General features: G+C 40.6%; 2 protein-coding genes across 2 annotated transcripts; one reads left to right on the forward strand and one right to left on the reverse strand.

The window, feature by feature from the left end:
- Positions 1-297: 297 nt before the first annotated feature.
- Positions 298-19,725, reverse strand: LOC117543698 (dysbindin-like). The gene is made up of 4 exons (XM_034212155.1): positions 19,527-19,725; positions 1,838-1,990; positions 1,613-1,756; positions 298-1,201 (listed from the first exon to the last, which is right to left on the reverse strand). Exons 1-4 carry the CDS (start codon positions 19,567-19,569, stop codon positions 942-944), a joined length of 600 nt encoding a protein of 199 aa, XP_034068046.1. The 5' UTR covers positions 19,570-19,725; the 3' UTR covers positions 298-941.
- LOC117543720 (dysbindin-like) lies at positions 19,571-23,141 on the forward strand. Its single transcript, XM_034212215.1, has 5 exons — positions 19,571-19,650; positions 21,044-21,066; positions 21,651-21,803; positions 21,885-22,028; positions 22,838-23,141. Exons 1-5 carry the CDS (start codon positions 19,571-19,573, stop codon positions 23,095-23,097), a joined length of 660 nt encoding a protein of 219 aa, XP_034068106.1. The 3' UTR covers positions 23,098-23,141.
- The last annotated feature ends 814 nt before the right edge of the window (positions 23,142-23,955 follow it).

The raw sequence follows: 23,955 nt of genomic DNA on the forward strand, positions 1-23,955 counted from the left end.
CAGCGTCATACAGTCACCATGCAGTCAGCCTGGCTATAAGTCAAGATATATGTATTGATCTGTTTGTCTTGTGTTTTATCTGTGCAAATATGAATCATGGAATGAATGAATTCAATAATTTAAAGAGTTGTATGGACATCTTAGTTGTAAGAAAATGTATAAAAAGACTGTATTAAGTTGTTAGATCGCCAGTTCAAATCCTATACGGAAGAGGTTTAGGGCCACATGAAAAAAAGATTCTGATTCTGAATTCAGAAAAATATACTTTTTTCTCAGAACAAAAAAAAAATACATTCATTTATGCTGGTATTTTTGAGTTTCTTTATTATTACAAACCCATTAATTGCTTTGTATGTGCATAGAGGGGGGATAGGGTTGTTGTACAGTGTGAAGCACTTTGCGCTACATTTTAATTGTATGAGAAGTGCTATACAAACAAAGTCTGAACGATGATAACTCAACATACATAGTAACGTCTCACACAAATAATAGCCAGTGTGTTTGTGATTCACAGGTTGTAGTTGTAGCGTCATCAAGTGTTTCCATGGAAGAAAACGTATCACTACCTTTCCTGAAACACCTTCAAATAACCAGGAACTGTTTTGTTAATAATTTGGAACACGGTGGTGTTTTGCCAAATGTAGCTTAAGTCATGATTCATCGTCAACAGGTCCAGTGAGGTCAACAACAGGGACACAAATCCCGTCTGTTACAACATGCCAAAACATGAATAGAAATAGTTGAGGGTTAATAAGAAATCCCAGTATTTACAGCCTCTAAAACGCACACAGAACCCAACCCTATAACTCATAAATCAAATGAAAAGCTTGAAAGCAGTGAGAAGAGCCAGTGTGTGGAGGCTCTTTTATTGGCTCTCATCCAGAAGTCCATTTTTCACCATCTGTCTGTCATCTAGGTGCTGCAGGTGGAGAGGGCGCGTCCTACGAAGATGCTGATGGAGTATGACTCTTCACTCTCTCCATCTCAGGAGGCACGGCTCTCCGCTTGATTGTGCTGGTGTGTGTTTTCTCATCATCTGACCTGACTTCACAGATTTCTTCTCGGTGGGCGTCCAGACTCTGGCTGTCAGAGGAGGAGTTTGAAGACGTGGACGACATGCGGGACTTGGCATCAAGACCCTCGAGGACATGTCGAAAGAGTCCATTGTTGATGACCTCCCCATTGTTGTTGTTTCCTTGGACTGTGAGTTAGATACAAAAAAAGTGTTAGGGATGTTATTAAGACAATCCACATTCAAAGGTATTATATTTTGTATGTTTACTTCCTGCACAAGCCCTGAAGTGCAGGACCTGTTCTTATAAAATCTTATGAATATTGTGATTTGGGTTGAAATAACTATGGAAATGCAGTTTTCCAAAATACGAAAGATACGTAACAAATACACCATGTTTGCATTTGGGTTTTAAATGTGACATGAACAATGGTCTCCTGAACGTCTGGGGTTTTCGGACCATCCACCCTGACTTCCTCCCTTATTCAAACTACGTCACCTAGCATGAATCACGACTACGTTGGTCACATACATATTGTAGTGCATTACTTTTGTGTGTAAAGTGTATTTTAATCTCTGCCCTGCTTCTGGTTTCCATACCTGGCAGCGGGGAGGTCATGGACCCCTCTTCTGCACTGGAGCTGAAGAACACATCTAAGGCCTCCTGGTCCGAGACGTCGATCAGCTCCATCTGATCCATCATGTCCACGTTCACCTCCATGGATGAGATGCTGCCAATCGGAGCTGCAGGGGAAGGGGAGGCAATGAAATAATCTGTATGAACATTAATTGTGGAGCCATGGAGAAGCCAGCAGTCTAACTCACGTCTCTTAAAGTCTCGGATACACAGGTGTGCCGAGGACAGGTAGACGTCCGCATCGTGCTGGAAGACCTCCTCGAAGAAACGCTGCCTCTCTCTTAACTTGAGCTGCTGTGCTGCGTCCACATCTGGGAGCCTCTGGCCTCGCTCGGTCTCAGCTGGAATCACAACATGGAGGACAGGAAGTTAGCAAGACATAAATTCAGGTAAAGTTTTGTAACTGATACCTGGAAATTGGAGGCTGAAAGGCAAGTTAGTCAACATTTCAATCTAACACCGTACAAGATTATGTCACAGACAAGTTCCTCCACTCTGGATGTAGGTGTTACCTGGTATTTATTTAATTACGACAAATCGTTTGAGACCCATTGCACGGGGTCAAAATACACAGGGGTCAAATGCAGGTTGCCAGAAGGGGGAGACATTGAGCTTTAAGTGAGAGACATGAAGTGGTCGGATCCTCTTCTTATGGACTTATGCAGAGGTTATGAAAAGTCTTATATAATATCACATGAATTAAATATATTCCTGGTCAGCTGTTTCCATTTTATAATGTGCTTTCATTCCTAAGGATTATAGTTGGATCCACTGCTGTTCTTAAAAAAGCAAAAGCAAGCAATCAGGTGCTTCGCTAAGTTGATCTTCTTTTACACATGCGATCCCATTTTCCAGATCATCAGCATGGTTGCAATAAAGCTTAGAACAAGGTCGTTGTGTGCAAGTGGAGGAGTGAAATGCAGTGTGACTGCACGAGGAATGATAAACAGGGAAAATACTGGTCTGTACTGTTCGTTTGAGTTACAATACCAAATGTAAAGAAAAACAACATAGAGAAGAGTAAAATGTGTAGGAAGGAAAACAGCTAGCCTGCTTATTTTTAAAGGTGACATAATCTGCTAACCAGTACCACTAAAGCTCACTAAACCCTTACAACAAGTGGTACGATTAGACATAAAGGTAAACATGTTAATGAGATATACAGATTATGTTAGGTGGATAGAGCAAAGCAGCTGTTTCCCCCTTCATACAGTATGTGTGCTAAGCTAAGTGTGTTCTGGCTCTAAATTAATATTTACCTCACACATACATAAGAGAGTGGTATTGATCTGCTTATCTGACTTTTGGCAAGAAAGGCAACTGTTGCTCAGTGAAAAAAATAGTCAGCAAGACATTTTGTAGACACGTTGCATTTTTCGGCACATATTGAGCGTGCACTGATACATGTTGCAGTCTTTTAAGTGCATGCGTCAGAACAGCAGCATGTGAGTTTTGAGGAGCTTTTACCTGCAAGATAACTGTATGAGGCTTTCAAGCCATGTCTATACTGGGAATGATGTGAAGATTATTCAGCCTGTGGTGAGCGCAGCACAGCAGCTCTAAATACACCGCTGGGTAAAATAGTACAATAGCAGAAAAAGATTCCTGGGAGTCTCTGACAATGTTTAGAGACAATGAATCTCATAATGAGCCATAACCTAAAGCCTCCTGCCATCAGAGTTAAGCTGCAACACTGTTAGTCCCCCAAAAATGAGGATTGTGCCTAAAAGAGTGCTGTGTCAGTGCAGTGCTGTACAGTTTGTTGTGACAGCGGGACAGGAGCATGTCGCTGCAGCTCGGCTCTGTTGACAGGATGCCTCCTGGGTGCCTCACTGTGTCTGGGATCAGAGAAACAGACAGCTTTGGAGAGGACAACTGAAACCTTAGGGTGGGAACAGCTGACAGTTCATACAGGCTGCAGTATGTGTGAGCATTGCCAGAATGCCCCCCCCCCCCCACAAAGACTAAAACACAAACATCTAAAAGCAGACTGACAGGAAGACGTGACGTCTACCTGTCAGACTGTGTGTACTGTCACTGTATGTGTGTGTTTTTTTCTGTACGCCATGTTTTGTTTTGCTCACACTGATGCATACTTACAACAATCTACCATTACATTTTGTATGATCTTGTCAATGACTATAATGGTCATTACAAGCTTAGAAACATGTCAATAATGTGTATGAATAGTACTGTGCAGACTCTTTAGTCCAGTGGCGGTTCTAGACCAATTTGACTGGGGGGGCCACTGGGGGGCCAGTTATTTTCTGAGGGGGGCACAATAAATGCAGGACGAAAAAGAGAACTAGACAGTATGAAGTAATTGCGCATAAGAAAACAATGCAATACAGTTATTGGTATTTGTTTCAGTACACTTATTTATTTCAGATAGATCTTATAGTTATTACTGTTAGCTTCAGCTTAAGTTATAGTGCAATGTTTGCACTAACACCATATTTATATAAAAATAAAGGCAATGAACAGTTGCATCTCTACTTTACATAAGGGTGTCTGCACAATCTCACATTACAGCAACAAAATCCTGCGGTTTTTGGCAAACCGAGTACCAGAAAATATACATTTAAAAAAAACAAAAAACTTTTCATTGTTAGGGTGGCCACAGGGGGGTCAGAGATCAGTGTTAGGGGCACTGGTCCCCCCTACCCCCCCTAGAACCGCCCCTGCTTTAGTCTGTTCCTTAATTTGGTTATTATTCAAAATTGTGAAGCAGAAGAGTCTTTCATTGAAGTCTAAATATAATCAACTCTAGAGCCCTAGTTAAAAAAGAGATAATCCTCACAACATCATTAGAGCTGTTTTATTTTATTTTGGATAACCACATACATTTTGCCAATGCACTCATTTATTTGGTTAAGCTTTGCACTCATGAAACTTTGTTGTACTCAAGGCACAAAGTAAAAAAAAAAGGGTCAAAATGGAAACAGCAGAATCAGAGATATTGGCCGTTTCTCAATCTCGGGGATACTGGCTTCCAAGCCAATATTTCAAGGATACTACGTCATCAAGTGCCGGCGAAGGACTGTTCCAATCTCCAGCATACTTGGAATTCCACCGAGGCCGCGTCCTTGGTTTGGGGGAAATTTCGATGCTGCACATGGGTAGACTTCGCGTCCTTAAAATCCCCACAATGCTTTGCGCACGGACCAATTTCAAAAACCCTTGCGGAGAATTGCTGAACCGAAGCAGCACACATTTAAATGTAACTATGTAGTGGCGTAGAACATGTGTTGGTAAATATGTTACTTTGTTACATTTGTTTGTTATCACCAAAAATGTGTTCCGTGAAAGTAAAGCAAGTTCATAATAAGATAGACATCGTGAGGTATTTATTTTAGGTACAGTTTATGTTGAAACCGTTAGAGAGAGTGGCACACTTGTTAGCCTGTTCCATTCTTCTTCGTTTTCCGAAGCCGTGGCTTGGAAGCATACTAGCTTTGTTTCTGAAGGAAGTGACTTGGAAGTACGCGACTACCAAGCCAGCATCCTCGCGATTGAGAAACGGCCACTGACTGTGCAGCTGTCACAGGAAACGGGTCTTTCTGAAATCTTTCGTGGAAAAAAGAGAGACCCAGAGATTGCAGGTGTGAGTCGTCTTTATGGCATTTCTGTCTTTGTGCGGATGCGTTTTTCCGCTCTCCTCTCCGTGCACTGTTAAACAATAAGAAGCACTTTTGTCTTCCGGGCCTTCCCGTAGCAAAAAGGGAGCAGCGCTGACAAAGCAACATGTCAGTTACAATCAGGAGCTGCCAGACGTGTGTTAGAACAGCTCCTTGTTAATGTGACCAACCGAGGACATCGTGTTAAACAGAACACTGAATTTAACGGATGATTGACTTTGCTTCTTAGTTTTTTTTAAAAGATCAGCAGGCTTAACTTTAATCGCATTCTCCACCCAATAGAAATCCAGCTTTTGATTACAGGCTACATGTTTACACAAATTGCTTACCCTGGAGTTTTTTTCCCACTCAGTTATACAATGATTGATCACAGCATTGATTGTTCCTACTTAGAGCTGAAGCCTGTGGAGAACCAAAGGTTAGCTGCAGATGGATATCCTCGCATTGATTTTGCTTCCCTATCCAGCCCTTTTTTCCATCGAATCACCTTGATCGATACGTCCTCCCTGGCTGCTGACGACCCCGGTGACCTCTGATTAGCGCAAGGACTCACACGGGTAAATCGTCTGTCACAAGAAAAGCCGACCACAGTGTCCACTGGTGATGAGATCGCATGTCAAACCTGCCACAACTCAAAGTCTTTAGTTTCATACCAGAAGACGTCTGAGGTCTGTGGCTGCTCAGGAGAAAAACAACCTGCAGACTGAAGCTCGAACTGAGAGTCTGTCTGTCTTTCTTTGTATTAACTTATCTAACTCTATCTCTGCTTCCTTGCCCTTTCTTTCGACCTGTCTCTCTTTTTGTCTTTTCTTCCAATGTTTGTGCCTTCAGTCTTTCTTTCTGTCATCTCTTTCTGTATGTTTGTTTATCAGTGTTTTTTCTTATTTTGTCATTTGTCTGTCTTCAGCTTTGGCATTTCTGTCTCTCTGTCATTCCTTCATTCAGAGTTGCTCTTCTTTACTGTCTCTCTTTTTGTATATGTCAGCTGTTTTGTTTATCTTTTTCTACATTTCTTTCAATCTGTCTATTCCTCTCTCTTTCTTTCTGTAAAACGTTCTTTCTTTCTGCCATCTCTCTCTCTCTCCTTCCCTCCTCTGGGCGCTCAGAGACTAAAGGGAAGAAAGGGTCCCAGATCAGGGTTCAGAGGCAGTTGGACACGCAGAATGACTGGAACAGAAACAAAGATAGAGACAGACACAGCAGGCCGGACGTGTGACTCTCCCCCCCCCCCCCCCCCCCCACATAAAGACAAACCCGGATCCTCCGCTTGGGTAGCAGAGAGAAAAAAGAGTTCATTCAGAGGCACACAAAGGCTCAGATGTGAGGGAAGGGACTGGCCTGCATTACTCAGACATGATGCCATTTATAGGACATCATTTGAGGGTGAATACACCTAAACGCATACTTTTAACTGTTACATCATTCACTGTAATGATGATTAAATGTTTGGTAAATTGTCAAGTTGATTGTGAGTGCAAACCTCCTTCTGAAATTCTTCCTGTTCTGCACTTTTTTAACTTTTATTCTTAATTGGTTGAATCGAATTTCCATAAAAATGTAATTACATTAACCAAGATAGTTCAATATTCATCAGTCTTCAGCTTTACTATGAATCTATTTACTATTCTATACAGAGTCAAAACAACAAATGCTAAGAATCAGGTGTCTTTCTCTATTTTTAGCTATTCACAAAAAGCTCTCGACTATGGGGGCAAAGCTTTCTCAAATAGCACGATCAGATATCAGTAAAATTGGGGCCCATCTATTCAATTCAATATGTTAATACATATATATTGTAATTGTATTGAATTGAATTGTAATACCAAACAAGTTGCCTCTTAATATCGAATAACAGATCAGTAAATGTATGCATATTTGGGACATTTTATTTTACAAAATGTGCAAAACAACCTTTAAGTCAGGCCTAATGTTGACTTTTACATATTAAGAAGGATCCCAGTCACTTCCACACAATAAGTCATGATTACTCAAACACTGGTATATCCTCAGCAGACAGTATCGCCCCATATTGAAGCCCATAATTGCACTGAAAAAGTAGTATTGAAGCATCCTCTCGTGTTGCTATCTGCATAACATGTGCCTTTTAATGGACGGGACCCTGAAATAGTTTGGCAGCACTAACAACCCAGGAGGCAGCACATTGATTTGGAGGCTAAATGAAGGCAGGGGAGGGCTCTGTGTCGCCCACAGGCTGCCATTAGCTCATCACTGTGCTAAATCAAAATGTGAGCTCGCTGGTAAACTCTCCTGTGATGAGGAAAGGACCAGATCAGGGCAGAACGGAGCAGGAAACTACATCTCTAGATGATACAGTTGTTTTTACACTCGGTTGAAGGAGCAGCCATGGCTCTAACCCCTCTGTAAACTGTAGTGAATCAGAACCCCTGATGGGAACCGTCACTTCCCACTCCGCTTTGATTATGGAGCAGTTTGCCAGACTCTATTCATCTGAACCAAAGCCTTTTTCTGAGAAGACGTTGTTCAAATAGATGAGGTCATCACTGTTTAAATGGCTGTGGTGCTGCTACATACTTCCATGTGTTGCCTCAGCCTTCCATCTTTGAATATAAAGAGAAGACTGCAAAGAAAACGCACTGTGGTATCTGTGGTCCACAATTAGTGCTTTTCCTCTGCTCCGTGTGCAGATAACACACTTTGTATGGAAGACAAAAAATGTCCTCTGAAAATAGTAAATAATCTGTTAAATATGTTAATAAATAAATAAAATGGCAATGGATCAAAGAAAATGTGATGCATCACATTTTTTCCGGTTCTGCAATTTTTCAATATTATTCTGGATTTTCGATGTTCCACTGGAAACACAACTGCCAACAGAATGGAAGACAACAAATGACTTAATCTTCCAAAAATATTTTTAAAAATCTATAAAATAGATATAACTTGAATAATTTCTTAAATATTATAGTAAATAAATGAAAAGATGTAATCAAATCAAGCAAGAATAGCTAAATATGGCATGTATTTTCTGATTTCATTTATTCAACAATGTATTTACTTGTAGGTGAATAACTAATGTTTGTTCTTCCCCTCTGTCTCTCTAAAACACAGCCTGTAGTTGTATATTGAAGAGTTAAGGCATGCATGCACTGAGCCAGACGCCTTCAAACTCAGACAGACGTGAAACTCCATGTGAGACGACACTTTTTTGGGATGAGGACACTACGAACAGACAGGCTGCCCTTATCACTCAGGCACTTTTTGTCAGAGGAGATTTCATTGTGCATAGCTGGGTTCTCTAGACCGTGATCTCGGGCAGATCATGCAAAAGCAGGCAGAAAGTGGCTGTTAACACAAAAAGGCAGCAAGAAGTGTGAGGGAGGAAAGATCAGGGAGGATGGGAACACTTGCAGGAAAAACAAGGAGGGTGTCATAAAAAATCAAAAGTATGACGGGATAGAGGTTAGCCAAAAGTGAGTCAACACAAGGGAGTGGGTTGTAGAGATGGAGAGGATAGAGAGGAGGAATTCTGCACCGGCTCATTAGCTAAGGAGGGTGTCTTGTTATTTTTTACAGAGTCTCTTCCGTAGGTTCCAGCACAGAATTGACCAGAGCGGCAGCAGCAGGCTGTTAACAGTGTACAGCTGGTCATTAGTGGATCAGTCTCTGTGAGGCTGTTACAGTAATTAATGGCGGTCATGAGGAATGGTGGAGCGGCTGGTTGGCTACAGGTAGAAGATTTATCCTGCTCCAACAGCAAGAGCAGAGGAATGCATGTGCTAATTTATCACAAGCTTTAAAAAGCTGATGTTGCATGCTTCATCCTGCACATCCTATATTTACACTTATCATGATTGCACTTCCACCACATTGCTTGTATCTTTTCTCAGTATGCTTCACCACTAAAAGGAACAGACAAGGGGCCTCACTTGTAAAACATACAATAATAGACTTTGCACTTGTTCTGTCTTACAATTTTATTTTTGGTTCCACAAAAGCCTGCACTTACTGGGCTCAAGTTGCAAGGACAGTACATTATTTATGGCAGCAGTCTATGGGTGTTTGTGTGTCTGTCTGGTCTGTTATTTAGGGCATGCATGTGTGAGTTTTTATTTGCAAATTAGATCTGGCTGTTTTCGACGGGACAAAGCGGTGTTCGGCCCCATCAGTGCAGCCCGTCAGTACAACAATGAAATCAGTGTTAACCCTCTCCTTCCTTCCCTTCTGCCAGGAACACAACCCGCCTGACAATAGGACTGTTTGTAGGTCAGTGTCCTGCCCCACTGCCCTCCATAAGCCCTCAAACTGAGTTGGGATCAACACAATGGGCTTCACCAGATGACAAAGTAGTTTTTCAACATTTACAAATCCTCTTTCCCAGAATCCATAAACAGTAGAATACCATTATTGACTGTTGTTTACGAAATCCTACAAAGCCAGTGATGTTCAAAAGCTCTGTATGTGCAAGATAATCAATGCTAAACAAAAGAAGAGAGTAATTAGAGAACCTTTCTACTTGGAGGACTAATCACCAGGTTTCCATCCAGATGTATTGGAATTATTTTTCATGTTTTGATAAAATCTTCAAAAGAAAATGAGAATGAATGCTAGTTTCCTTCCACTGCTGTTAATCAAATTTAAAACAGGAAATATAACATTTTCATGTATTTACAACCCAGTCTCATGGCATTTCGTGTTCACCAACACGATTTTTAATCTATTGATTCGTGTTCACCAATACAATTTGCCCCTTTTTTTCGTGTTACACAGCACGATTTTAAAAGCAATGTATTTCTACTGCCTGCAGCACGTCTTTTTCTCCGGTCGGGTCGAGGAAGACCGGAAGCTGTGTGGTTCATAAACACATGTTCTTACTCAATATCAAGCCACAGTTATTGCTTTTATTTGAAATCGGATAATTTCTGACTTTTGTTGCCGTCTGTGAGGAAAATAAATGGGGCTCAGAGCCTCAGGATACTGAAATCTGTATTTTTAAAATCTTTTTTTCCTTCTAATTTGTTATTCTTTTCAAAATAACACACTGTTATTTACTCACCAATAACACACAATTATCCTTGCTTTTATTTATTGGTTTAATTCCATAATCTCTGGCTTTTTTGGCGTCCGTCAGGAACTGAATTTCAAAATAAAAATAACCGGAAACAGACTTAGGCATTTCGAGCGATTACCCAAGATCCTCAGCTATGGTTTTAAGCTCGTTTATTGGATGTTTTAGCCGCAATGCATGCTGGGATTTGGTGTTTATATGATATGAAATCCGGAAAACATTTTAAAAGAATAAAATAATACTTAATTCCGAGCACTCTTGCTTTTCTCTTTGAAAGTCATCACATAACGGCATTGTAATACACGGTTCGGCTGCATTGTATATTCCAGATCTGCCGTAGTTCTTTATTTATAGAGCCCTGATGAGAAGACCTTTGGAAAAACTGAGAAAATGCCGCCGAAACTGAATACTTGACGTGGATCATAAATATATTCAACAATTAAACAATATCTTCAATTTCTCTTCACACAATACGTCTCCTTGCAGTATCAACACTAATTCGGCTGACTTTTACATTTGATCTAATTCACAGATAGGTTATATTTACACCATAACGGTGCACAGCTGATATAAAAGGACTGTAGTTTTTAAAGATATTACTGATTTTCTTTGAATGTAAGAATGTAAATACTGAGTCTGAAATAGTATAGCAATATGCTGTAAAATTATGTGAAAGCATGATTAAAACTACACATCTTCAGATGTTGTACGAAAACAAAAGTGTCCTACACTAATAATACAAAGTTATTATGGCTGTGTGTACCTTGTGTGCACCTCCTAGTGGTTAAAGCACGTTATTGAATTATTGTGTTTTATTTGATAAAACAAATATTAAGAGTACATACTTTCATAGGGGGAAAGTATAAATATAGAATATAAAAAATCAAGAAGATACTATAAGTGATCTCTACAATAAAACAGTTTAGTGCAGAATGTACAAAGATATTAATAGGAGGAGGTGCAAAACAGAAAAACGAATTAACCTTTATTTAAACATTAAATAACAGATTAAGGTCTTTTTTTAAATAAGAAAAAAACGTTGGGGGTATCTATCTACAGATAAATATTAAGCCTGACAAAGTACTTAACGTCTAATATATTGCTTTCCTGCAATGTTAACTATGTTGAAGCACTTATTTTAACTGATATTATACATATGAATTATACTCTTATGTATGTAGATAGAATAAGAAATGTGCAGAATATGACAGTTTAATGGTGGAGGTACACACATATTGATAGGTGTCTTGTAATGCACTGTTGAGGAACCTGTGACCCAAGTGTTTCATTCATTGCATAACTACACCGTAGTTGTGTATATGATATGTCAATAAACCTTTGAAAATCTTGAAAGGGATGTGCAAAATAGCCATAATATACAGTCTTTAATTAACTATTTGTAGAGAATAACGAGTAATGAATATACTTTATTACTCGTTTCCATTCATGTCAATTGCAGATACATGTTTAGTCTTCTCAAGCACCAACTATCAAATATCTCTCCTGATTGTTGGCACTTGACAATCACCTTACCTGAATTTTACTCAGGTGTAACTAAAGTCTGATTTAAGGGTTGTTTATATTTCACATAATTAATCAGAATCTGCAAAGTAACTAAAATAAATGCAGTGGAGTAAAAATACCAGGTTAACTTCTGAATTGTAGTGGAGTAGAATTACAAAGTAACAATGAGCTGTCATGTGGGTATTAATGCTGCGCATTATGGACACAAGCGATTTTCACCCATTTATTAATTATATGTTTTACATTTGATAACACCAATATGTTTAATACTGGCAACTTCTAATTGTGGGAAAAACGAAAACGTTCAGTAGAGATGTCCCATAGAACATTTTGCGAAACACAATAAAACCAGCATGTGTAGTTCTGGGGGGCGTGCGATTCCAGTTTTGGATAGTCTGGCGTGGTTTCGTTCCATTTCACACAGCTGTTTGACGCTCTGCGTAACCTTACGGGGACTGTAGTCCTAAACGATAGCTGGGGATTATGGGTAGTGTAGTGTCTTCGGCCATCCTAAACTCAGAAATGTTGACAATCGCAATGATGCTCGAAATGTCCCTTATAGGCCTACGTCTGTTTCCGGTTATTTTTATTTTGAAATTCAGTTCCTGACGGACGCCAAAAAAGCCCGAGATTATGGAATTAAACCAATAAATAAAAGCAAGGATAATTGTGTGTTATTGGTGAGTAAATAACAGTGTGTTATTTTGAAAAGAATAACGAATTAGAAGGAAACAAATATTTAAAAATACAGATTTCCGTATTCTGAGGCTCTGATATGGAGTCAGATTTGGGTCAATATTCTCGCGCGTAAAACAAGCTACTCACGAGCGGAAAATGTGCTTTTACACGCGCATAAAATGACCCTCGCGCGCAGATTAAACCCCCGCGAGCGGCTCTGCGCCCGCGAATATGGAAAGCCATTTGCGTCACAATTCGCGCATTTATTCGCGCGTAGTTTCACGCGGATTAACGGGTAGGTCCGTTTATTCGCGCGAAACTACGCGCGAACAAACGGGGAGGTCCGTTTTATAAACGGGGAGGTCCGTTTAAGTTCAAAGTCTCAGTAACCAATCAGTGAAGAGCAAAATCAGACCAAAGCAATCTGTAGATGAAAAGTTCCTGACATTGTGAGGCTGTAAATTGTACGTTATTCCAGATTCAGGGGACTATGTATTCATTTGGCTTTCAATATAATAAATATATCAATCAATATAACCTGCCTTCATTGTCTTTTAAAATAAAATCGACTTATCTTACTGAAGTGAAGGGTATTTATGTCTCCTTAAATCACCTTTTAAATGCACTTCGTATAACATGGCATGGTGTAACATATCAAAATGTTCAGTCTCTGGTCTTGCTAGAAATGCAATGTCACTCACCTTAGAGCACTGTCTTATGAGATACTTAGCTTAGAAATCAGATTTTTGGAAAACTTAAAAACTCTTGTGAAAACACAGATGTACTCATGTCATCCATTTTTTTTGGTGTTTCAGATTTGGTTTACCAACGTTTTTGGTTCACAAAAGTAGTGAAATATATGAATTACACTATAGGCCAACATAAATGTGTTGTTCATGTCTAAAATGAAAATGTGTAAATTAGAATTTGGAGTAAAATAGTTCTATCACTCTACTTTCACCACAGAAAAGTTACATCAGGACTGATTCATGACTTCATATTCCATACTGAGGTTCATGTGATGTGTACAAATACAAATTGAGCATTACAACTTTTTTTTCAACCAACTATTTATGTTAACATAAGAAACTGTAAAATCTCAATATTTACAATACAGGGTTCATACACTTTTTCACCAATGATTTTAAATGACTCTTTCATGTGGCTAGCATGCGCTGCCTCGCCCATATTCGAAATATTGAATATGTTACAACACAGTTTGCATTTAGCACGTCTTGGTAACCACAATTGGTACTTATTCTTTAGAAGCCATACATTGTTGAAACTGCACTTCCCTGGCATATTTATATCAAATAGTAGCTCCTGTAGACTAGAGGGCATGATTGTAAACATCTCTCACCAGCGAAATACTGCCACAGTTGCCATTTTACGTTTCATTATACGATACAGTATTTATTATCATTATAGTATTACTATTTCGGCGATTAGATAACATATAAATTATATTTGATGCAACTTTAGTTATATTTCCATGACTTTTCCAAAACTTTGGGAAAAATATTGCATTCCATGACTTTTCCAGGTTTTTAATGACTGTACGAACCCTGACAATATCAGAACTTTCTCAACCAACTATTCATTATAAATGTAAAGACAGGGGGAGCAGTGCCATGGTCTTTGTCTGTCTTCCAAGACAGTGGGTCTGGCTGCTGTGTAGGTGGGGGTGATGGTGCATGGGCTGCTGGTGGCTGTGTCGGCGGGAGGGAGGTGTGCTAGGCGAGACTTCTTTGCTGGCTGGGTTGATTGTGACCTCCCCGTTTATTCGCGCGTAGTTTCGCGCGAATAAACGGACCTCCCCGTTAATCCGCGCGAAACTACGCGCGAATAAACGCGCAAATTGTGACGCAAATGGTTTTCCATACACAAGCGGCTCTGCGCTCGCTCGCGAGAGAGACAGCCCTCTTGCTTGCTCGCGGGAGTGTCAGCCTCGCGGAGTCTGTCTACGCGCGCGTGAAAAGTTGGACTTTGATTGACAGCTGCCAGGAAATCCGGGGTTGCCAGGTTTGATAAATGCCTGAACTACCAAGAGCCGAGCAGTGACGGCAGCAAAATCTAAGTGCGTACAGCAGACAGTAGCTAGCAGTTTTCGACGGACACAGCCCACTGAAAAATATATTGTTTTATATCAAATTAATGTATATTACATTATATTACATTGCATTTAGCTGACGCTTGTATCCAAAGCGACTTACAATAAGTACATTCGACCAGGAAGACACAACCTTGAAGAAAACAGAATAATATATATATATATATATTAGCTTTACACTTTACGAATATAATAGTTTTTTATGGACAACTTTACCATTCAATCTCGTCCAACTGATTTTGCTGCCGTCACTGCTCGGCTCTTGGCAGTTCAGGCATTTATCAAACCTGGCAACCCCGGGTTTCCTGGCAGCTGTCAATCAAAGTCCAGTGGCTCCGCCCCAAAGTGCCAGAAACTTTTCACGCGCACGTAGACAGACTCCGCGAGGCAAGCAAGAGGGCTGTCTCTCTCGCGAGCGAGCGCAGAGCCGCTCGCGGGCGCAGAGCCGCTCGCGGGCGCAGAGCCGCTCGCGGGGGTTTAATACGGGGGTTTCAACACGAAAAAAAGGGGCAAATCGTGTTGGTGAACACAAATCAATAGATTAAAAATCGTGTTGGTGAACACGAAATGCCGTGAGACTGGGTTGGTATTTACTATTTCTTGTCGAGTAGATCATAAGAGCTCAATGCCTTTCCATTGCAGTTTTTAACATTTAGCACTTACACTTACTATACTTAGGCTACATTTGGATATTTCAAGAATTTTCCAATGTTTCGGTTTTTAACTTAAGTTGATTGAAACGCACCTGGGTAAAGACCTTTTAATAGACTTTAATGTAATAGTGCTCAGGGTGCAAATGGTGCATGTGGAGCGGCTGCCAACAAATTACACTGACAGTGTTAATTATATCAGTAATCAAACCTGAAACATTAAATAGTTTGGTAAAGGTTAACTTCATACAGTGCTGACGTCTCTCATTGCAATCACTTCAACATTCACTCAGCTCTCTTTCCTTCCCGGGACCAGCTGCCTCTCCCCGTGTTTCTGAGGGAGGTTTAAAGCTATTTTGATTTCAGCTGGGAGAACTGTAGGAATGTTTGTCTAAACTAAACACAGCGTCTCAGACAGTCTGTTTGTTGAGGCTGAACAGAGGCAGCGTGCAAATACCGGCGGCTATAGAAGGCACATTTTCTTCCAGTACTGACCGGTCAGAAAGATTAAACTATTACTTAATAGCATTATCACTGTTTACAAATATTTGTGTGAAATATAAGATTATAGTATTCAAACCATTGGACAGCAGAACTATCCTTTTTTTACTTGCATTTAGTAACCATAAGAATAGCTCTGACTTTGTGCTTTTGCTTATTCAACTCCTATAAACACATTAACGGTAAATAGGTGGACGTAGTCACCCATTTGTTTGGGTTCCAGTGTTTTGAGGCCTCAGATGTAGCATTTTGCCACAGCCTCTTGTTGTTTTAATTTAGAGTCAGAGGTGGTCATATTAGGACATGAGAGTGGAGCTGCGCAAGACGAGGCCCGACAGTGCCAGGTACCGTTAGCAGCTAACTCTAGTCTAGTGCTAGCTAACTCTAGTCTAGTGCTAGCTAGCTCAGTCAGCAAAGTGCTTTCTTGAAACACAATGAATCTACAGGTACAATTAACAGCAAACTCCTTCGATTGTTTTAATGCTTAACAATGCTATGGTGGCAACTTGTCAATCACAAAGTAGCAAAGCCCTAAACCACATTACATTATATGTCACTTGTTAGACGCTTTTATCCAAAGAGACTTACATACAGTACTGTGGTGAATCCCCACAGGAGCAATTTGGGGTGAAGTGTCTCAGGGACACAACGACATGCTGGCTGCAGTGGGGTTTGAACCTGTGCCACCCTGATCCGAACACCAACGCACTAACCACTGTGCCACACGCCTCCATCCTGTTTTATTTACTTTTTAATATAAATGTGCGCATATTGTACAAAATGAACATCATAACATATTAAGACTTTAAGTGATTAAAAACATAAACTCATTAGGAAACTGTTAACTGAGGTTAGAAATCAATTTATAAGTAGTTTGAGTTTCACAACTTAAAGAAATAATCAACTCTACGCAATCAGACTTACTTTTTAAAACAGTGGAGTCCTCCTCTTTTGGACACTAGACTTGGAGTTTGTAGCTTGATTAGAACTGATTTAATTTTCATAGATAATCTTTGACTGTAGAGGACTTTAATTATTGCCTTATTTATCTTTTTAAAGTCAGAGGAATAATATGTCTCCTCCTTTCTTCTCCAACTCCAAATCACTCACAGGCCAAACAGGTGAATGAATGAAAACTTTATTACAGACTCAGGGTCCAGATAAAAGACAAGACATTACATAGATTAGGTGAATCTGTGCTACATTGGCGCTACACGGTGTATCTTTTTGGAAGAGTGTTCAGGTGATAAATTGCTGCCGTCTCTCTATATACGCCTGGAGGCGTTCGCATTGTCTCACACAGAGGATTCAGCTCAACAGCAAGTAGATTGGTTTGTTAGAGAACTAATGAGCGGAGCTGGTCTGTGTCCCCGGGGCTTCTCAGCTCAGACTGTTGAATTGATGGGAATCTTATTCATCCGTCCACGCAACACTGTTTAGTGTAATCACACACAAACACACACATAATTACTTTGAAGTGCTAACACAAGGCCTTGCTTACGTAGGACTAATATGTGCATTTTCGCCTTGCTGTCCTTCTTTACACTGGACAACAGTTATCCTGATAGTTTACAAGTGCTTCTAAAAAGAGCATAATAGAGTTTAAATACTTCCTTACAAAAACAGCGACTGGATTGCTAAAGTAAGACATTTATATTTACTCAGAGAACAACCTTTATGGTAGTATCTCAGTGCCAGTATTTACAAACTGTAATCCAATTGCAATTAGAGGCAAAATACCCTCTCGAGTGCAAGAATTTGGTTTGTCCGTTTTGGGCTACTGTAGAAGGACAACAGGCCATACTTCATGAAGAAGAACCGCCCTCCATGAAGATATAAAAGGTTCTCAGTTTCAAGTAATTATACACAAATGAAATCAAAGTTATAACTATTATATTCCATTTCTGCCTATACATCCCGCTCAATCCTCCTTGTTTGTGTCTAACTGGCTGTAATCCTGTTGGGGCAACATCAATCTGCTGAAAGCACATGTTTTTGCCACTGGCTCATATTGTTATCATTATCAGTGTCTGATAACATTATAAAAAAGGAAACTAACTCACTTGCACCGGTTTGTAACTGTGTTTTACCAAGTTTAGCTAAAGGAAAATCTTGCTCTGAAATCTTGTGTCGCATCCGCTTCATATTCAACCAAGACATTGAATATATTTAAGATAGCACAAAGATTTCTTAACAACAACACTTCAAACTCTTTCCGGCTAACATACATAAAAACATGTGAAAATAGGGTCCAGGTTGAAAAATACCATTACATTTTATTTAACTGAGGCTTATCCAAGGCGAATTACAATACGTGCAATAAAGCCATTGTAAGTGGTGCATTAATTTAAAATGGACTATACTCTTTAAGTGCTAATTTCTTTGTTTTACCCTTTGAGCTCCATCACTGGACGAAGATACACACAGTACATGATATTGACTTTTACCTTATTGTACAATGCCATGTCTTTTATGCTGCTGCAACACAAACATTTCCCAAATAGGGATCAATACGTATACTATCCTAATATATCCTCTCTAATTCGATCATTGAACAGAATCTACTCTTCAGTTGTATCTGGGTCACGTCCAAGGGGAGCGAGTTTAGAAAAACGTGGAGAATAGAAACGTTTCCACCCAATACCCAGCTGTCTGTAACATGCTATGGACAGCTGGCTGGCTCCTTCCCTCCACAGTACAGCAACGTGATGCTCTCTGGCTCATTCCCACAACAATCAGAACATGACAGAAGCCATGGGCAGAGCAACAGATGGGAGGCGTCTTCAAGATCCACAGCCGTCTGATCCCTGTGAAACCATAGAGTGATCTTACTGGGACTAATGAAATGTCAGGGCTCTGTGTGTGTGTGTGTGTGTGTGTGTGTGTGTGTGTGTGTGTGTGTGTGTGTGTGTGTGTGTGTGTGTGTGTGTGTGTGTGTGTGTGTGTGTGTGTGTGTGTGTGTGTGTGTGTGTGTGTGTGTGTGAAAAGCTACAGTCAGTCAGTCGACTGATGAGATCTGCAGCACAATCCCATTAGAAATAAGAAATCTTTGTCTGAAACCCTGCACTGGCCCTAATCCAAACCTGTGCGTGCGTGTGGGAATGCATCACTGTTTTTGCTCAAAGCGAGTGTGTCCTATTCCCTTGGTATTAGTGGACGTTACTCAGCGTGATGATTCAACATTCCTGTCCGATTTTTGGCTGACTCAGAACTTGGACCGTTCACTTCAGGCAACATCAACATGAAGGCAGCTACTTAATGGACTGACTTCTATATTATATCTGACACACACACACACACACACACACACACAAATACACACACTAAAATATGAGGCCATTAGGAGGCTTATGGAGCAGTGAAACAATTCAGTGTCATTGATAAATAGATTAAGCAAAGCAACTTGCTTGACATAACTTTGACATCATTTAACACACACCCTAAATAAACAGATTTTATATAATAAAAAGGATTTATGACATGTCAAAAGATGCTGCATGAAGTAGATAAACAGTGGAAATTGTATTTTCTGTTTTCTTGCCTTAAATGCTCAATCTTTGCTCTGACAACGAATAATGGAAAATCATGTTGTCCTCTCTAAGGTCCTGCTCCACATAAAGAGATAACACATAACATAAAACGGTGTTATTGGAGCAAACTTGTACATATCCCTCTGCAATTAAAGACATGTTTCTGCAGAAAGGTTCATAAGTTTAGGAAATGACTCACAGGGCAGGCGTTTGTTGTGGAGGTTTGCTGAGGAGGAGCTCATGATGCCGGAGAGTCGCAGGACAGATAATCACTCAGAGAGGATCAGGATGCTGCCGATCATCTCCTCCTCTTCTGCTCCAAGGTGACTGATGCTGCTGCCAACGTTGCTCTGCTTCCTCTCTCTCCTCAGTGGACTCTGAGCCACTCAGAGGAGGGGAGACAAGTTCAGGGCTTTGTGGAGCCGACCAGCTGACCAATGACAGGGAGGAGGGAGGAGCAGAGGAAGGGATTAAGAAGAGGGAAGGAGGGATTTTATGTAACGGAGTGGGAAGTACCAAGGAGAAACATCAGGCACATGCCTTTGTTATTTTTGCTACACCCCCCTCCCTCCATCCTTCCTCCCTTTCTGTCTCTTGTTCCCTGTCCCTTTTTTTTTGCAGCAGATTTAAACTCCCTCCCTGTCTCACCTTCAGGGTTAAGTGACGTTTGTATATGTTTGTGAATTGAAATAGTGTTAATACTCTAAGAAATAAGGTTAGCATTTGTTCAGTACAGATGTATACAATCTGAATCGCCATCTTACCTTAAATAACTCATTATACCCTACTGTCCCACTAGGGCATTGCGTTCCAAGAATGCAGGGTTGTTGGTTGTTCCTAGAGTCTCTAAAAGTACAATGGGAGCCAGAGCCTTTTCTTATCAAGCTCCACATTTGTGGAATCAGCTTCCAGTTTGTGTTCGGGCGGCAGACACCCTATCCGTTTTTAAGAGTGCGCTTAAGACCTTCCTTTTTGATAAAGCTTATAGTTAGGGCTGATTAGATTCAGCCCCTAGTTTTGCTGATATAGGCTTAGTTTGCACATCTGGGAGTCTAGAGGAAATATCTACTTTCACATTCAAGCTAAAAACATTATTGATTAATCTGTCAGTCAATTGACATAACATTACATCTAGCTACTATTAGACTTTTGATTGTAAAGCCACAAAATGTTTTGCAAGAATGCCAAATGTTTACTGGTTCCAGGAAGATCCAGTGAGGCCATTGGCAGCCATTCTCTGGTATATAATAATTTGTATTTTGGTAGATCTTTGTGTTTTGAACTGTTGATTTGACAACAAAAAAAAGCATTTAGATATATAACACTTAGGGAATTTAACAACAGACCAAACCATTTCTAATTAGGGAAAATAACCAGCAGAATAACCCCTATAGTTGCAGCACAATTGAACATTTATAGTTGCTCTTTTGGTAGTAGGGATTTCTTAATGTGTTTTCTAAACAGTGTTGAAACATATAATTCTTAATATGTTTCATTGTACTGATCATTGGCTTAACCCTTCTCTTGCGTTAGGTCATACCCCCCTTCCCATACTATTTTCGGTCAAAATTGACCGGTGTGTTTTGCAGTGATATCTCTGGAACCCCTTATACAATTTTGATGGTTGACATCTCATTTGAACAGTCAAAGCAAGTAGAATCAAGGGGTGACAGACAGAATGACACAAGGGGTGAATTTCATGTTATAATTTTGCAGTAAGTTCAAAGACAGTGCTTACTGTACATTAGTGTATATTATATAAAAAACTTGCCATGTAGGCTGTGTTTACTGGAGATGGAAATGCTTTAGTTAGTGTTGTAGCTGAGATTCTTCCCGTTCCAATGATGTATGGGATGTATTGATTTAATACAAGCAAGTCAGTGTCTCATTGTGTACTTTCAACTAAAGTATATGGTCCGGACCCACCGGTGGGCCCATCAAGTTCAGCATTCACTGCATTCACTGTGATGAATATAAAATAAGACACTGATACTGTTTTCCTCAACGACCATTTAGAGAAAAATGAATATTCAGGGCTCCTCTCCCTCAGGGGGCCTCTCCCTGGTCTGTTGACTGTTGGTCAGGCTCATAGTCTGGATCGCTGTTGTCTTCCATTTCTGAGACATCATCCTCTATTTCTGGTTCAATCTCCTCTTCATCTCATTCAAAACATTGGTCCAGAGCCTCTAATCGGTCGCCCATACTCATTAGATTGAAATGTTGACTAACTTGCCTTTCAGCCTCCAATTTCCAGGTATCAGTTACAAAACTTTACCTGAACTTATGTCTTGCTAACTTCCTGTCCTCCATGTTGTGATTCCAGCTGAGACCGAGCGAGGCCAAAGGCTCCCAGATGTGGACGCAGCACAGCAGCTCAAGTTAAGAGAGAGGCAGCGTTTCTTCGAGGAGGTCTTCCAGCACGATGCGGACGTCTACCTGTCCTCGGCACACCTGTGTATCCGAGACTTTAAGAGACGTGAGTTAGACTGCTGGCTTCTCCATGGCTCCACAATTAATGTTCATACAGATTATTTCATTGCCTCCCCTTCCCCTGCAGCTCCGATTGGCAGCATCTCATCCATAGAGGTGAACGTGGACATGATGGATCAGATGGAGCTGATCGACGTCTCGGACCAGGAGGCCTTAGATGTGTTCTTCAGCTCCAGTGGAGAAGAGGGGTCCATGACCTCCCCGCTGCCAGGTATGGAAACCAGAAGCAGGGCAGAGATTAAAATTCACTTTACACACAAAAGTAATGCACTACAATATGTATGTGACTGTTACGTGCCATAGTGTTTGTGTGGTCGTGTGTGTGTTTTTCTCTCTCTCCCTCTGACTCCCCAGGTGCAGCCTGATTGTCCCCAGGTGCAGCCTCTCCCCAGGTGCTCCCAATCCTCAATCAGGGCCTCCATATAGGACAGGAGGAAGGTTGCTGGCGCTCTCCCCCTTCTCCCCGGGCTGGATGTGTGCAGCGTGGTGTCCATGTCTCCAGTATATATATTTGTAGCTAGAGTTGTTTTGCAAGTTGGCTGGTGCGCCGTGTTCCTGTTTGATCATTAAACGACTTGTTCGTACTCAGAGATCGGTTTCTCTCCCTTTTTGTCGTGCTTGGTCATCCTTGTGTGTTATTACTTCCCTTTGTACCCCCTAGATTTAGAAGGGAACGTAACAGTGACCAACGTAGTCGTGATTCATGCTAGGTGACGTAGTTTGAATAAGGGAGGAAGTCAGGGTGGATGGTCCGAAAACCCCAGACGTTCAGGAGACCATTGTTCATGTCACATTTAAAACCCAAATGCAAACATGGTGTATTTGTTACGTATATTTCGTATTTTGGAAAACTGCATTTCCATAGTTATTTCAACCCAAATCACAATATTTATAAGATTTTATAAGAACAGGTCCTGCACTTCAGGGCTTGTGCAGGAAGTAAACATACAAAATATAATACCTTTGAATGTGGATTGTCTTAATAACATCCCTAACACTTTTTTTGGATCTAACTCACAGTCCAAGGAAACAACAACAATGGGGAGGTCATCAACAATGGACTCTTTCGACATGTCCTCGAGGGTCTTGATGCCAAGTCCCGCATGTCGTCCACGTCTTCAAACTCCTCCTCTGACAGCCAGAGTCTGGACGCCCACCGAGGAGAAATCTGTGAAGTCAGGTCAGATGATGAGAAAACACACACCAGCACAATCAAGCGGAGAGCCGTGCCTCCTGAGATGGAGAGAGTGAAGAGTCATACTCCATCAGCATCTTCGTAGGACGCGCCCTCTCCACCTGCAGCACCTAGATGACAGACAGGTGGTGAAAAATTTACTTCTGGATGAGAGCCAATAAAAGAGCCTCCACACACTGGCTCTTCTCACTGCTTTCAAGCTTTTCATTTGATTTATGAGTTATAGGGTTGGGTTCTGTGTGCGTTTTAGAGACATGTAAATACTGATTTCTTATTAACCCTCAACTATTTATATCTGTAACAGACTTGATTTGTTGCCCTGTTGTTGACCTCACTGGACCTGTTGACGATGAATCATGACTTAAGCTACATTTGGCAAAACACCACCGTGTTCCTAATTATTAACAAAACAGTTCCTGGTTATTTGAAGGTGTTTCAGGAAAGGTAGTGATACGTTTTCTTCCATGGAAACTTGATGACGCTACAACTACAACCTGTGAATCACAAACACACTGGCTATTATTTGTGTGAGACGTTATTATGTATGTAAAACATACACACACACACACACAATTCTTATAGTGATTCCTCAGATTTATTTATGCTGGTATTTTCTTTATTATTACAAACCCATTAATTGCTTTGTATGTGCATAGAGGGAGGATAGGGTTGTTGTACAGTGTGAAGTGCGCTACATTTTAATTGTATGAGAAGTGCTATACAAACAAAGTCTGAACGATGATAACTCAACCATCTGCAGGATGAACATAATACACTCAAACCCATTCATTACATTACATTGCATTTAGCTGACGCTTTTGTCCAAAGCGACTTACAATAAGTACATTCGACCAGGAAGACACAACCTTGAAGAAAACAGAATCATATAAGTACATCAGGTTCATAGAGCCAAACATTTCAAGTGCTACTCAACTGGCTTTAG

This window comes from Gymnodraco acuticeps, unplaced genomic scaffold (assembly GCF_902827175.1).
Source record: "Gymnodraco acuticeps unplaced genomic scaffold, fGymAcu1.1, whole genome shotgun sequence".
NCBI lineage: Eukaryota > Metazoa > Chordata > Actinopteri > Perciformes > Bathydraconidae > Gymnodraco > Gymnodraco acuticeps.

Coding starts and splice junctions, on each gene's coding strand:
- LOC117543698 (XM_034212155.1), bottom strand. CDS start 19,569: ATGAGCTCCTCCTCAGCAAACCTCCACAACAAACGCCTGCCCT. Junction 1,757..1,837: donor TATCCGAGACTTTAAGAGAC/GTGAGTTAGACT, acceptor CTTCCCCTGCAG/CTCCGATTGGCAGCATCTCA. Junction 1,202..1,612: donor CATGACCTCCCCGCTGCCAG/GTATGGAAACCA, acceptor TCTAACTCACAG/TCCAAGGAAACAACAACAAT.
- LOC117543720 (XM_034212215.1), top strand. CDS start 19,571: ATGCCGGAGAGTCGCAGGACAGATAATCACTCAGAGAGGATCAGGATG. Junction 19,651..21,043: donor TCCTCCTCTTCTGCTCCAAG/GTGACTGATGCT, acceptor ATAATTTTGCAG/TAAGTTCAAAGACAGTGCTT. Junction 22,029..22,837: donor CATGACCTCCCCGCTGCCAG/GTATGGAAACCA, acceptor TCTAACTCACAG/TCCAAGGAAACAACAACAAT.